This window comes from Olea europaea, chromosome 19, assembly GCF_002742605.1.
Source record: "Olea europaea var. sylvestris chromosome 19, O_europaea_v1, whole genome shotgun sequence".
Taxonomy (NCBI): domain Eukaryota; kingdom Viridiplantae; phylum Streptophyta; class Magnoliopsida; order Lamiales; family Oleaceae; genus Olea; species Olea europaea.
Window position 1 is genome coordinate 9,575,429 of NC_036255.1, and position 16,216 is coordinate 9,591,644.

Consider the following 16,216-nt stretch of genomic DNA (forward strand, 5'->3'; position numbering starts at 1 on the left):
AAAAAAAAAAAAAAAAAAAAAAAAAAAAAAAAAAAAAAAAAAAAAAAAAAGATGGAAAAGCAAAAATCACTTACCCTAGGAAAATAAAAGGTGGAAAATCACGCTTTAAAGTGTTTTACCTAGAAATTCATGAAAAATCAATTTCTGAAAAAATTTGTCAATCGAACATGTCAAAAGTGAAAGTTAGAATTCGAATTTTAAGTTTTATAAAAAATTTCGTGCAATGAAACGGACGCAAATATACCCCAAAGTAATTATGAACAAAATGGCAATTTTAAGAATTATTATGCGATATTGCTGTGATGAAAAGGGCCTGGGACCGCTCTTATAAACCCATTGCCCAAACTTCCCTCTCGCATAGATTCTTCTTTCTCTTGCTCTATTCTTTCGCTTGGAGTAGTGAAAGTCAGTAGAATCTCTGAGAAATAATGGCAGGCGTCGGAGGAGGAGGAGCAGTGAAGGAGGTGAAATCGAAGGCGGTGCTTGATGAAACCATTGGGGAAGGTTCGCCGGTCATTTTACATTTCTGGGCGTCGTGGTGCGAGGCCTCCAAGCACATGGACCAAGTTTTCTCTCATCTCTCCACTGATTTCCCTCTAGCCCACTTCTGCCGGGTTTATACTTACCCCTTTCTCTTATTATTATTATTATTATTATTATTATTATTATTATTATTATTATTATGATGCTATTTTCTGTACTGGTCTGGCTTTTGTTTTTATTGCTGAATTTGTGAGATCTCTTCGCTTTTCCCGTTCAATTTTAAATTTTTTTTTTAAAAAAAAAATTCGACGAGTAATTCGAACCTTGTTAGAAAATAAAGTTGTGATGAGATGGCATATATTTCTAGTTCTATAATTTGGTTAAAATTTTCAATTAAATATTTATTTGCTGGTATTTTAGTGCCCACAAAAAGAAAGCAGTAATGGTTGGTTGAAATTTTTTTTTCTAATTATTCGAAAGAAAGAAAACAAAAGGAATAAACTAATTGAGATTCTACTTTTCTTTGGTATTTCTAGAAAATTCTTCTTCTTAATTACCCCTAATATACGTTAAGGGTACTTGGCTGTCAGAATATTAGTAAATTGTGGAAAGGAAATGGTAATTATTTACTAGGAAGACAATGCTTGTATTGTTACTTGTTATCCTTCTCTCTTTGGGAGTGCGTGCATTCATATGTGAGAGTCTGAGAGAGGGGATAAGGGGTATAGATGGCATTCTCATGCCTAACCTACTCAGGCCGATTAGAATGGTTATTTCTTGTATTTCTCCTGTTTCAATTTTCGGGGATAGATGGGATTTGGGAGTCCAGTGTTATGTTCAAATGGTCAAACCATGGGAAATACAATGCCGGTCTGGGTTCAGCTAATCCTAATCAGCAATAACAGATTAAGCATATTTTATGAATTTGGAGTATGAATCTCAAAATTTTCTATTTTTGGTTTTTGCTCTGAGTGATTCAAACACGATAATTTACCTTAATCCTTTTTGCCATGTGATTCTAACGCTAGCATACAAAGAAACTGAATGACTGAGAACTTTCACAAGTTATGTGCTATATAGCTAACATCCTTTGTGATGTTGTAGGTTGAAGCTGAAGAACAACCAGAAATTTCTGAGGCATATTCTGTTTCTGCCGTGCCTTATTTTGTGTTCTTTAAGGTACTATCGTTTAATTCAACTTATTTTACTGGGAATTTCTTTGTTTAGATGTCCAATTAGGAAATCTCAAACGTTGAAGATAGCCGGCTTAAATGTGTTTGTTTAGTATAATTTTCCACCTAGAAAATATTGAAAATTTGGATATTTTGGTGTTCGTTTGGATTTCTTTTCCATGAAAATTGTCAATGAAAGGGATAGAATTTGTTATAATTAGGGATAGAATTTGTTTCCAAAAAAAAAAAAAAAATCTTGGAAAACCAAAAATCACCAAACCCATGGAAAATGGGGTGTTGCCCAGAAAATCAATTGCTAAAAAAAAATGGCCAATCAAACATTCAAAAAGGTGGAAAATGGAATTTAATTTCCTACTTCCATGGAAAATTTGTGCAATCAAACAGGGCTTGTAATTATTTGCCGTCTTCTACAAGAATTATCTAGTTATACATGATAGTTATAGATTTGCTTTTTATCCTCCCTAACTATTGAGTTATGCTATTTGTTATCACTAGCCGTCATCATGTCGGTTTAGATGGCATTGAATGGTAGATCTAAAAACATGGGTTCCATGCCCCTACACAGTTAATTGGAACTATCATTTGATGCAACTGTGTTGCCACATAGGGTGATGATGGTCATCAATGATGACAAATAGCATTATTTCTAACTATTACAAGGGTAATGGAATGAGTACATGAATACCCCACGGTCCCCATATTTTTTTTCTGAAAATATTGTATTGAAATTATAATTCAGTGGACGCTTTTTATGAATATCAACTTAATATTGTAAGTAAACTGCTACCGAGTTGTTCTGTCATTTGACAACGAAAATCATTATTGTATAAATGATCACTTTGATATTAATCTCGTGCATTGCCATTCTCCATGATAGAACAAATATTGAGTGTTGTGACTACTATATTCCCTAGACATATTTGCTGAGAAATGCGACCTTAAGTCTTTAAAAGGTGCCAATTACCATGCTGCATTATTAAATCGGTACCCAAATGAATTTTTGGGGTTTTATCTTTAATCTGCAATATCTTTCCTAAAGACCAATATCAATCACTAGCTTCTGATTCTTCAGTAAAATGTTATGCACCCATTTAACCAATGCTGTAGCTTTGTTGCTACAAATTGCCCAAAAGGCTTCATTGGTGCGCATAATTCGTTCTTTTGAACACCCTTAGTCCCGATTCCATTCATTAAAAGGTTTGCATATGTTAGTCCACTTAAGTTTAGCACCAAAACCTTTAGTTTAATACCATTTTTATTATTACTTTTGATTAAATGGGTGCATAGCATTGTTTAATATTATCTTTTGCCTTTTTCTTTCTTTGTTTGTGGTTTCTTCTTTCTTTTTCACCCCTACGTTGTTGTTTCCATATTTGTTTTTATAATCGGTAACTGCAAGTATGCTGTTAGGTGCCAGATTGGTAAGCTATGCCATATGTTAGCCCCTTCAAGGCTCAGCTGGTTTGCCTTTGAGTAAATTATCCTTGAGCTTTGGTGTGGCATATGCTTACATACATACATAAAATATTTATATATATCCTCTCTCCCTATAACCTACTTTAAAGAGATATAGAGAAACTGACTTTGATTCTATTAGGATGGCACGGCAGTCGATACATTGGAAGGTGCTGACCCAACTAGTTTGGCCAACAAGGTTGCCAAAGTTGCTGGATCAATCAGTCCTGGGGAACCTGCTGCTCCTGCTAGCCTCGGTATGGCTGCAGGACCTACTGTTCTTGAAACAGTGCAGGAGTTCGGTAAAAAAAATGGTTCTGCTCGGTTAGGGAGCCTATCACCTTCTGGTGCAGGTGACCGACTCAAAGAGAGACTTGAGCAGCTTGTTAATTCTCACGCAATTATGCTTTTCATGAAAGGGAGCCCCGAATCCCCCAAATGTGGTTTCAGTCAAAAAGTAGTTGACATATTGAAGAAAGAAAAGGTTAAATTTGGAAGTTTTGATATATTGACGGACAATGAAGTTCGTGACGGATTGAAGAAATTTTCGAGCTGGCCAACGTTTCCTCAGCTATATTGTAAGGGCGAACTACTTGGTGGCTGTGATATTGCAATTGCTATGCATGAAAGTGGTGAGCTACAAGAAGTTTTCAAAGATCACGGAATTGAAATCTCCGATTCAGGTGAGATAAAAGCTACCAAACCTGATGGTGGACAGGGAGGCGTTACAGGTCCTTCAGGCTTGACTGCTGCTCTTACTTTTCGATTGCAAGGTCTGATAAATTCAAGTGAAGTCATGCTCTTTATGAAAGGAAAACCCGACGAACCGCGATGTGGTTTCAGCCGCAAGGTTGTTGACATTCTCAGACAGGAGAAAGTCAAATTTGGGAGTTTTGACATTCTTAGTGATGATGAGGTTCGTCAAGGCCTTAAAGTTTATTCAAATTGGTCAAGTTATCCTCAGCTTTACATAAAGGGTGAACTCATTGGTGGATCAGACATTGTGTTGGAGATGCAAAAGAGTGGAGAACTTAAGAAGGTCCTATCTGAGAAAGGGATCTCGTCTGGTGAAACCCTCGAAGATCGCCTTAAACAGTTGGTAAATTCATCGCCTGTAATGCTTTTCATGAAGGGTACTCCAGATGCTCCACGATGTGGTTTCAGCTCCAAAGTTGTAAATGCCCTGAAGGAGGAGGGAGTCGATTTTGGTTCTTTCGATATTCTGACTGACGAGGTGGTGAGGCAAGGATTAAAGACATACTCAAACTGGCCAACCTTTCCACAGCTATATTACAAAGGAGAGTTGATCGGAGGTTGTGACATTGTGATGGAACTGCACAACAATGGTGAACTCAAGGCTACCTTATCCGAGTAGAGATAAACGCACAAATATGGGACGGATTTTGGCTTCGTTTAATGCTATGCTTATGTTTTATACACGGGACCGCATCTTGGAAATAGGATATTAAATTTCCGAAGACATTGTTTTTTTTCCTTTTTTTTCCTTGCCCGATAAATTTATGACTTGTTGCAAAGTGTTTCTGCAGTTGGTTGCTGTAATGGTCACTGATATTAGTTATGGTGATTCTCATTGGCTGTTGAACTATTTATACCTCTGTGAACTTATAAACAGTTTTTGAGGGCAAGTGGCCAATATTGAGCACCAATTCGTTAAAATCTGGTGCCCCTCAAAATCCTCTCCATTTTTTTTTTTTAATTAAATAATAAAATTTTCTGACCAAAGAAAGGGAAAAAGAAAAGCAAGTGTGAAAAGGGAGACTAACATAGGTATTTGTATTTAGGCAACATGAACTCCGAAAACTCTGCAGGAGACCATACAACAAAACCATTGCCTTGTGAATTCCATGAAACTATCCTTTGTCTTTCTCCATTACCACTCCCATTTTCAGAGGATTCTTTCACCTTCACCTTTTTCTTCTTTGGCCTCCAAAAGACGGCAAGTTTTTGACAGAAACGGTGGCGGGCACTTGTTCCTCCTCGACTGGCCAATTTTTTGGCTTTTCACAACCGAGGCAAGCGCTTGAAGCCAAAAATTGCGATTAGGTATATATTTATATGTGTTCAATCAAAATGGCTCAAACGAATCATGTAACGTGATATAAGGATACTATTTATGTTTGATGAAATCAATGCAATTAGACTCAAATTAAAATTTTAATTAATTACTTGTTAGTCGATATAAAAATTTACTCTTTTTTTACCCTAATCAATTATCACCAGTGGCTTATCCTTTTTAACTGAATTTGAATTCCATGAAATGTGTGGATAATAATGAATAGTAACCATGAATATATGGTAAAAAAATGTTTTTTCTTTTGAATTTGATTGAATTAACAGAAGACGTTGATGGGCTTCCTTTATCCTTCTTTGTCCAAATAAAAGCCCAACTGGGCACTCTCTGACTCAAGAGGAAATTACACATTTGCCTACTTTAAGTATTCACAATTCTAAAATAAGATGAGTAGTTTAACATTTCAAAAATCAGATATATCATGTTTAAATATTAAATATTAAATATACAAATTTCATTATTTTCAAAACCCTAATTAGTTTATTTTTCTCTCCATCTCCCTTTCTCTCTCTTTCTTCACAGCCACTCTCTGGATCTTCTCTCCCTCTTCTTGATGTCGGAACCACACTCATCGACGGCAACAAGGTGAAGTGGAGCGAGGCGGCGCTGCTGGCGGCTCAACGCAGAGCGAGCTCGATTTGATCTGCCAATTTCATTCGCGAGCTCCATTTTTTTTTTTGGGATTTTTTTGTCTTTGTTTTTGAGTCCGATTATGGCGAAATTTAGACGACCTTACGCCTCGGTGGTGGTGTATGTTGATTTGGCTTACAGTCATCAGATTGCTGTTTCTTCTTCTTTTCTGTGTCCATATTTGTCATGGTGTATGTTGATTTGGCTTAAAGTCATTAGATTGCTGTTTCTTCTTCTTTTATGTGTCCATATTTGTCTGGTTTTTTGGGTTTAGGTTAGAAAGCTAGATTTGGAAATTGAATTTTAAGTATCATCTAGTGCTTCCAGTGATTACTGAATGGCAGAGTTTGATCTTGCTGCTGCAAAAATTTGTAAAAAAATTGTTATGTCTAGCACTTGTTTATTTTATAATATATAATTTTTTGCAATTAGTAATTATTCTAGTTTGGAAAATTTGTGACCTCGAACAAATTTGTGACCTATAAAATTTTTGGATTCGTGACCCAAAAATATTCTGTGACCTATAAATTCTTTGATTTGTGACCTTGAACAAATCTGTGACCTATAAAATTTTTGGATTCGTGATCCAAAAATATTCTGTGACCTATAAGTTCTTTGATTTGTGACCTCGAACAAATCTGTGACCTATAAAATTTTTGAATTCCTAACCCAAAAATATTCTGCGAACTATAATTTTTTGAATTTGTGAGCAATAATGTGATCTATGACTTATAAAATTTTGATTTATGACCTCGAACAAATCTGTAACCTATAAAATTTTTAGATTCGTGACCCAAAAATATTATATGACCTATAATTTTTTGAATTTGTGATCAATGATGTGATCTGTAACTTACTAAATTTTGATTTGTAATCTCGAATAAATTTGTGACCTATAAAATTTTTGGATTCGTGACCCAAAAATATTCTGTGACCTATAAATTCTTTGATTTGTGACCGAAAAATAAGTTGGGATCAATAATTTGATAAGTCATGACTAAAAATTAATTTGTGACTAATTAATTTTTTAATTTGTGACCAACGAAAAAACTGTGACCTACAAAACTTTTGAATTGTGATCATATAATAATTTGTGATATAAAATTTTTGATTTGTGACCAAAAAATAATAAATGACTAGTTGAATTGTTAATTTGTGACCAAATTATACAAATATGTTACCTAGATATATTTAATTAATAAATTATTTAATTAATTAATTAAATCATAAATAAATTATAATAAAAATCTGATTTTTGAAGTTTGAAACTTGTTTTCTTAATTTTGAAATATGGTATACTTAATCTCTTCCTTGTGAAATTTTCCCCTGACTCAAATCAGAGAGTTGGCCCAGCTCAAATCCTCTCCCCGCCTTCGATGGGCTTTCCTTACCCTTCGTGGTCCAATTAAAAACCCAACAAAGGCAAAGGCAACCCAAGTCTTACTCTGATTGTGAGTTAGCCCAGCCCAAACATATAACCTCGTTTTTCTTCCCGTCTTAGATGGGCTAACCTTACTCTTCGTGGTCCAATTAAAAGCCCAACAAGCAACCCAATTCGGACTCATATCAACGGAGTTGGCCCAGTCCAGAACATATGCCCTCGTTCCTTCCCCCTTCCGATCGCTCCTACCGTCACTTTCCCGAATCCAATGAAGCGTTTTTCTGTTTCAGTTTCGCTCAATTCGCAAGCGAGTTATTATGAAATAATTCGTAAGCAATTTTTTAGCTCAAGTTTAAACCGAGTTCGAAACTCAGAAAATGGGTTGGAATCGAAGTCACTGTACAGGAGAATCTCGCCATTGGGTGACCCAAATGTCTCAGTAGTACCAGTCCTCGACCAGTGGATCCGAGAAGGCAATACTGTTGATAAATCACGGCTTCGATATATAATTAATGAGTTGAGATTTTACAAAAGATTCAAACATGCGCTTGAGGTTTGCATATTATTATTAATAATGTCTTCTTTATCTCTGGCTTTAGGTTGAGTTTTGGTTGATTTAAGCTAATGGGTTAGTTAAATATTTTGTTTTGATTTAATTTTAATTATTTGCATCTTGTTAATGTTTAATATGTTTTACCCTTTAATTTTGTAGTGTGTGTACAAAACTGTTTGCTTCATCCATTGACCTGTATATTGTGATTTCTACTGTTTTTAATAGAAGACATATTTAGAGTTTGTTTGGGTCAGCTTAAAATTAAGTAAAAAAAATGGTTACTTATATTTCCAATCATGTTTTGAGAGGTTGCTTAAAGAAAATTACTTTTTCAAGTTTGGCCAAGCACGCTCTTTCAAGAGAAGTTTTTGAACCATGAAAAATTAATGTTGCAAGAAAAAATGAGACAGGAATTGATGAATCGATAAGATACATATATATCAAGAACAATGATTGAATAGAAATTTAAGTATAGGATCCTAGGAAATGCTATTTCTGAAGAATAATTAAAAGCAACAATGTTCTCCCCTTAACCAAATTTGATTTTTTGTTTTTTTTGAGAAAATTATCTAAAGAAGTAAATGTTGCCATGATGATCGGAAGTATAGAGATTAGCAATATTGCAGTATCATTATCACATGAATTGATCTCCTGAGTTCTTATCATAACATATCTTCAGGTATCTCAATGGATGACTGATAAACGATACCTTTCCATGAGTTCTTCAGATGCTGCCATCCGAATGAATTTATTGTTTAACGTTTATGGTTTAGAACAAGTTGAGAATTATTTCGACACCATCCCAGCAAAATTGAAAGTCGTTGCTCATGTTTCCCTTCTCAACTGCTATGTGCATGCTAAGTCTGTGGATAAAGCAGAGGCCATTTTGCAGAAAGCTAGGGACATGGGTTATGCTACTAGACCAGTATGGTATAATATTATGATGAAACTCTACCATCAATTGGGAAACCAGGAAAAGCTTGATAGTTTAATCAATGAGATGAAAGAAAAGGGTATTCCTCTTGATCGATACACACTCACCATTCGTTTGAGTGCTTGTGATATGACCTCTGATCCTGCAGGAATAGATAAAATTTTAAGAATTATGCAATCTGATTCCAGTATTGTTCTGGACTGGACTATGTATGCTATTGTAGCTCAAAAATACTTAAGAGTGGGTTTTGTGGATAAAGCACTGGAGATGCTGCATAAAATGGAGAGTTTGATGGATGAGACGAAGAGAAAGGATCTTGCAGTAAGTTTCATCCTCAACCTCTATGCAGAAATGGGCAAGAAAGAAGAGTTATATCGAATATGGAATGAGTACAAACAAAACAACAAAGTCTTTAATAAGGTTTACATGAGCATGATACGGGCGTTAATGAAGTTTGATGACGTTGAAGGCGTTGAGAAGATTTTTGAGGAATGGGAATCGAGAGGATTATCCTATGATTTCCGTATTCCTAACTTCTTGATTGATGCATATTGTAGGAATCATCTTTTGGAGAAGGCTGAAGCTCTTTTAGACAGAGGAATATCGAAAGGTGGTGATCCTAATGCTACTACATGGCGCCTTTTGGCAGGTGGATATATCATGAGAAATCAAGTTTCGAGAGCTGTGGAAGCATTAAAGAAGGCATTATCGACGTATTCTCCAGACCCTAAGAACGATACCTTGATCACCTGCGTCAGATATCTGGAAAGGAAGGAAGACGTGGAAAAGTTCACGGGATCTCTTTGTGCAGAGGGTATTTCATCTGCAGCCGTGGTTGATGAATTGTTTTCTTTTATTAAGGATGAGGAATTAAATTCTTGTGCACAAGAGCAAAAATTGAAGGGCTGCTTGTGATTTCACTTGCCTGGTAAGGGATGGCTTGTGGAGTTGAAAAATCGTCGTGTCATCAAAGCTTGAATGCTTCGGAATCAACGGAACACATGGGTTATCCAATTTCAACCATTGTAGATGCTAATTTTTTTGCGCTGCTTTGTGGTAGGAGAAATAACTAAACCTATGCACGAATAAAAAATGATACAAGTCGAGCCTTTGTAGTTATGAATGAATTTAATTGTTACTCAGAGCTTGGAAATTTGATCTTTTTCGAGGATTATTGCTAAAATTGTATAGATCAGTAACTAAGAGACCATATAAGCCATTAAGTTACTGCTCCATTTGCATATGCATTTCCCATGCACTTGGTGTGGTGATCGCCCTATTGGCAGACTATTTTATGGTTTGATCAATTGGTGTTTAAATAATTGTCTTGTCACTGAATATTCTCCTCAAAAGTTACAAGAGACATAACTTACCCCCTATGGCATGTTTGGTACGGTTTATGGAAAAAAAAGAACTTAAGATTTAATCCATTATACACTTTTGCTCTTATATCATCCATGCTTATATCGTGAAAAAACAAGAAACAAAGCTGTCCCAAGCAGCATCTCTGACTAATTTTAAATAACCATATCAGATATCAGTTCTGGGAAAATGGAGGGAGGAAAGACTAAAATAGAGAGGAAAATAAACGAAAATACAGCCTGCCCGTCTTCAACCCCATGGGGCATGGGCTGTAAAGAAGCTGATAAAAAACATAAGCGGTAAAAAGCCAGCCATTTGAACCCAAGTCCCAATTAAGCTGCAACGGGCATCTTTTCTTGCTTTTCTTTCTTCTCCGTCTTCAAAGATGGTATCTTTTCTTTCTTCTCCGTCTTCAAAGATGGCATATTTTCTGGCTTCTCAATCCCTGATATATCTGTTATCCTCAATTTTGTCAATTCCTGAAACAGGGAGACGATGGGAACCAATTTTAAGGTTTTAATTAGAGAATCACCTATCTATTTCTTTGGACAAATAGAAGAAAGAGCAAGAGCATGCACAGAAGAAACAGAAAAGATCAATATAGACGAAATAAAATTCTAATTGATAAATATTTCAATTACCTGACGATGCCCTTTCGTTCTTCTATAATTCTTCCTTCTCTTTTTCTTAAATATTATCACTTTTGCATCTAGTGCCTGCAAGATGAAAAGGTGCCTATCAAAGAAGAAGACCTTCATCCTTGTCTTCCGCGCAAGGAATAAAGATGCTTAGACCTGCTTGGGACAGTGAGAAGGCCATGGAAGGGGGATAAACCATGAGATCGTTTACCCCTCCATCAATAAGCAATTACTTTCAAACAATAGTTGCAGCATTGTTAAATTTCGCAATCACATAGATTATCAACGCATTTAAAACTTTCAAGTTTAAAATCTGACCTCCACAAAAAGCATCTTCGTCTCATACAGACACCGATCCAGTCCATAGGATGACCTTTTATTCTTTATTTTTTTGTAAGTTCGTTATCACTCAAGTTAAAATTAATCATAATGTTTTCTCCATATATTTGTGAACCAACATCTTAAAAGAAAACAAAGTGACCAGTGTTATGAAGCTTATAATTGCCATATTTTACTGCTTTGCTCACCTAGTTCTACATTCATCTTTGGAATTTCCTCCCGATAAGAACTTGAGATATAAGATTCCCTAGTTTGTAAAGGAGATCAGAGGATGATCTTATCAACAATGAAGTTTGGCCCATCAGAATCTAGTTTATGAATTGATTTTTAAGTATAAATTCGGAGGAGTTGAGAGCAACAGATTCAATTCAACTACAAAATGTGCATTATTTATGAAACATAGTCAGATCTCACGCAGGTTGCAGAAAATGGTAATATTCAATCTAGAAGTATCTTACATGCTCCTCAACAACAGCATGAACAGCAGCATCAGGCAAAATTGGTCGACCAATGATTGTTTGGGTTTTTGATCCCAACATAAGAACCTTATTGAGGATCAGCTGCAACAGAATGGTCAGTGATTGCATCAGTTGACATTCCCAACAGAGTTACTCCAATAAATAGTTAACATCAACAAATAGATAATTAAACAAATTCGACTTGAAAATATATGAAAATGGATACTATTAGATGAAAAATCGTATTCCAAAAAATTCAAGATATAACATCCACAAATTAGTTTAAGGCGCAGTATCTCCTCTGATCAATAATATCCAGTGTAGTGGCACTATGTGATTTTGACATAACAAAATAGCAATGTACATCTCAAAGTCTTGGATATTCCATACCAAGGTCAAACACTACAGGCAATAAGACAATGTTGTTATTGTACCTCAAATGCCCTATCTGCTAATGAGCTATGACCCTTCACGAGCCGTAGTAACTAGAGAAACAGAAATGTTAGTCAAAATATTATGAGTGATTGTAACTACTAACGTCAAATTTCAATTTTTAGTTTAATTGGACCTAAAACTAAAATATTACCCAACCAACTGAAGGCCTTCTGTGACTTGTGCTCTCTATCAAGGATTTGAGCATTAAGTCTACAACAGTCTGTGATGTATAGCTAGTCATTACAACCACAAGATTCTCCATACCAATTATTCTACAGGGCAAAGCTGCAATTGATCATCCATCTTATTTTCATTTATAATCCACTACAGGCAGAAATTATTAACCAGGCTCAATAATCAAATTGTTTAGTGCATATAAGCACATGCCAAAGATTCAGTGTTCATGGTAAATGCTGGAGACAGAATGCATACAAATTCAGAAAACCATCAATGTACCTGGCTTCTAGTTTATTCACCGTGTGAACACAAAATCATATACAAAAACATGATGTAGGGTTCCAAAAGAACATCATCGAGAGAGATGGTAAGGTATCCAGCTAGTTACAAACAACAAAATATATGGTGATGTGGACCTTTAGTTATAACCAATCTGAGCCTGAGTTGAAATCAAATTGCAATTGTTTCATGATAAAGCTTTCATCCGGAGACAATGCAGAATTGAGAGAAATTGCAAAATTGAAAAACTCATCTCTTCGTTCATTTATTTATTTTTTTGCAAACTGTGTGAAATAAAAAATTAAAAAGAATAGAGAATTAACACACTAATAGATTTTCTTCAAGATGCTTTTCAGATCAAAATGAATGACAGTTACATAGGACAGCTGAAGCAGAGGACTGGTCTCTACTGGGAGCACCCACCCACCCTCTCAATCCGGAGGCCATAGGAAGAGTGATGCAATCGATCTAGGACCACATTTGCGGTCTGGAAAACAGGAAACCACAGATGCATAGTCTTTCATATGGAAACGAGTTAGAGCATCTCCAAGAGACTATTTTTAAAGAGCATATTCAATAATTAAAAGAGCGTCTATAAATTTAAATAGTAAAACTTTTGAAATACTCCAACAGACTCTTTATATTTAACTCTTAATTTTACTACTCCCAAAAAATATTTATTATTTTTCTCTATCTTTTATTTTAACTAACTTTTCTTTAGATTAATATATTATTTGCCGACATTGAAAACTGAAATACTCTGAAGACATTTAATTATAGAGAGTGAGTTTGGCTCTCTAAATTAAAATGTTAATTTAAGAGTCTCTTGGAGCATAATTTTAAAAGTTGACTCTTTAAAATTGGGAGCATTTCATATTTAAAGAGTCTCTTGAAGATGCTCTTAGGATATAGCTATATATGAATTAGTCTCTACCAAAGGTCAAGAAACCTAGGAAAGAGAGACATAGAAGATCATTTTAGTCCGAAGGCAATGAAAAATGAAGAGCAGATATCAAATTTAGGGCCTACTACCTATATATTCAATCATAAAGAATTATCAAAATTTGAACTTTTAATGATTAATAGCATGATGCTGTAGGAAAATACAAAACTTGGATCTATTTATAAACTGCACAAGGTTTTGCTTAGATCAAAGAATGAGGCATGTTGAGTTCAAGATATCTGTCAAATATTATTGCTAGTAAAGTTCAAACTATCAAAATTTTCCATTTCATTGACAAGCAAACAACAAGATAAGTTATAAGGAGAGAAAAAGTATCCTAGATGTCCTCTCATAAGTAACAAGAAATTTTTATTCTACACTTCCAACAAATAATAGGACCAGGAAATGAGAATCAATGCAAAACTACATGTGAGTTCAATAACCTTGTCATTGACGTTGCAGTACTTCAATTTCTCTGCATATATGCAATCCCCATTGCTCACCTTAAACTGATGTGACCCAATCTAAGCAAACCACAACAGCAGCAAAAAAAAGATTTGAGCAAACACTTCTACACAAGTGAACAAAGTTAAGAAGGAAAAAATACAACCTTTCCAGTATGGCACACGAAATTAATTGGTATTTTGTAAATTATGTTTCAGCAGCTATCTTGTCATAACTTGCTTATTTCCAACTTTCACTAATAAGTCGAATTAATTATTTCAAAACTTCCTTGTTTACCTATAAGTAAATCTTGTAAGCTTGACCAAATATGCTCTTAGCTCCCACACTCTCAAGTCAAATACAAATCTGGGTCCAAAATTCAACAAAAATCGAAGAAAACAAAACACAAATGAAAAATTGGGTGGGATGATTCAACGAACCTGAACCACAGCAAAAACCGGTTCGTATGGTTTGAAGACCCGGTCAGACTTTTGAAGCGGACTTATGACTTTGTACCCTATTTCAGCTGCCTCTTTTTCTTTATCCTCGGGAGACAATGCAGCTGTCTCATTTTCCCTCTCATCATCCGCACTCTCTATGTCTTGTCCTTCGCTTTCATAATCATCATCATCATCTTCAACTTCTTCTTCATCAGTATCATCATTTCGATTTTTGGAACAGAAGTGACGGAAAACTACACTCTGTGGGTTAATATCATTACTGTTGAATAAGCGATGTAGTGATTTGGGAGTGAAGGCGGGGTGGAGAGTGAATTTCGAGGTAGGCGCAAGGAATTGAGGATTCAGGTGAGGAGTTCGGGTTCTAAGGAATTGGAAATGGCGATTTAGGTTTTGAATACAGCGTCGATTCGCCATTATTGTGTCGAATATCGTTTCTTTAGAGGGTTTTATCAGTACAGCAAGGAAGACTATTGCTTTCTAGGGTTTAGTTTTCCGTGAAAAATGTCGAGAGAGATTTTTGGAGCCTAAAGTCGTTTGTGTCACCAATGCGATTTGCCTATTTGAATTAACCAAAAATATTAGTCTATTTTCATATTGGCCCATTAGAATTCCATAAAATTACCTAAAATCCTACTTTTTCAAATTTCAATTTGAAAAATCAGGTATAATTTTTTTTTTTCAATAATCAGATGACAACTATTTTTTTAAAAAACATATATACCACTGATATCTATAGTTGCAACCAAAGAAAAAGTGAAATAAATATAGAGAAGGTGTAATGTCATGCTACTTTTTTATGATGATATCATGATATCATTCGTGAATTCCGATGATACCCTCATCAATTGACACTTCCTCCAAATCAATCAATATGACGTCCATCACCTACTATTCACCCCGCTTTCTCCTCATTGCTACAGTCAGAACCTTCCAACTGAAAGATAAATGTATCAATCAACTTAAAAAGAGAGTGCCGATCGACTAGGGCATCATCAAATTCACAAATGACACCATGATATCATCCCATTAACCATAGATCCTTTCTGCTTTGTGCTATGGTTGCAAATAGAGAGAGAGAGAGAAGGTATATATATATATATATATATATATATTACTTGATTTTTGAAATTGAAAAGTAGGTTTTAAGTAATTTTCTCAACATTAATTGCAAAAATAATAAATGACAACCAACTATAAGGAATGAAGCAACCACTGATAATTATTATTATTATTAGAAAACTTGTGAATATGTACAACAAAAAATGGATAATTAAATATTGTATCTTTTTCAAAATTTATGGAAAAGAAAAATAAAAGCTGCTGTGTAGAAGCATAACTACAAGGCTCAACTTGCACAAATTCCTATCCCTGGAATGAATTATCTTGTACCGGGGTAGGAAAGAATAAAAATTCGCCTAGAACAAAATTTTTTAAGTAGCAGTGATACCCTTGCTGCCAGCACTGACTTTCCGATGATGCCTCGATTTCCGGTCTCTCCCACGCTTTGTAGGAACCTTCTTGACTGGGCTACTTACAATATTGTCAGTAACAGTCCCAGGTGGGGAGTTCAGTTTTTCATCGATAAATGGGGGTGGAGGATGAACAAGAACAATCGCGTCTGGAGGAGGGGAAGCCCAGTTCTCAAGCAAGTCTCTGTGGTACCCCTGCAAAAATGAAAAAGGTGATAAAGTTACGAGCTCGACCAAAAGCTTGCAATATATTTACAACAACGAATGAAATCTCATTTCCTGACTAAAGTAGTGACCTGGCCTGGCCAGGTCATCGGAATAAGAAGGGCCTTCAAACAAAATCATGACAAAGAGGTAACAAGAATCCTTGTTCACCACTCAATTGAGTACATTGTGTTTTTTGATATTTTTCATACTAAAAGGATCACTTATAAGCAACGGATACTAGTTAATCTCAACCGCAGCCAGATTATTTCATTTCCTTCTCAGT

The 16,216-nt window shown here is 35.2% G+C and overlaps 4 protein-coding genes across 5 annotated transcripts in view; 3 read left to right on the forward strand and 1 right to left on the reverse strand.

Moving 5' to 3' along the window:
• Nucleotides 1–301: 301 nt before the first annotated feature.
• On the forward strand, nt 302–4,777 carry LOC111368750 (monothiol glutaredoxin-S17-like). The gene is made up of 3 exons (XM_022990176.1): nt 302–614; nt 1,588–1,662; nt 3,274–4,777. Exons 1-3 carry the CDS (start codon nt 429–431, stop codon nt 4,504–4,506), a joined length of 1,494 nt encoding a protein of 497 aa, XP_022845944.1. The 5' UTR covers nt 302–428; the 3' UTR covers nt 4,507–4,777.
• Nucleotides 4,778–5,935: 1,158 nt separating this feature from the next.
• LOC111368327 (pentatricopeptide repeat-containing protein At2g20710, mitochondrial-like) lies at nt 5,936–10,028 on the forward strand. Its single transcript, XM_022989557.1, has 3 exons — nt 5,936–6,078; nt 7,355–7,787; nt 8,467–10,028. Exons 1-3 carry the CDS (start codon nt 5,936–5,938, stop codon nt 9,634–9,636), a joined length of 1,746 nt encoding a protein of 581 aa, XP_022845325.1. The 3' UTR covers nt 9,637–10,028.
• Nucleotides 10,029–10,142: 114 nt separating this feature from the next.
• On the reverse strand, nt 10,143–14,802 carry LOC111368753 (50S ribosomal protein L21, mitochondrial-like). 2 transcript variants are annotated; one of them, XM_022990178.1, is made up of 5 exons: nt 14,237–14,800; nt 13,796–13,876; nt 11,519–11,620; nt 10,725–10,799; nt 10,143–10,562 (listed from the first exon to the last, which is right to left on the reverse strand). In XM_022990178.1, exons 1-5 carry the CDS (start codon nt 14,669–14,671, stop codon nt 10,416–10,418), a joined length of 840 nt encoding a protein of 279 aa, XP_022845946.1. In that variant the 5' UTR covers nt 14,672–14,800; the 3' UTR covers nt 10,143–10,415. The 2 variants fall into 2 exon arrangements, with proteins under 2 accessions (XP_022845946.1, XP_022845947.1); XM_022990179.1 differs by lacking the exon at nt 13,796–13,876 and having other exon boundaries at nt 14,237–14,802.
• A 1,267-nt stretch (nt 14,803–16,069) lies between these two features.
• LOC111368328 (pentatricopeptide repeat-containing protein At2g20710, mitochondrial-like) overlaps nt 16,070–16,216 on the forward strand; it is a 4,256-nt gene continuing 4,109 nt past the window's right edge. The window contains exon 1 of the mRNA XM_022989558.1: nt 16,070–16,080. Coding sequence (XP_022845326.1) covers nt 16,070–16,080 — 11 coding nt within the window. The remainder of the gene's footprint in view (nt 16,081–16,216) is intronic.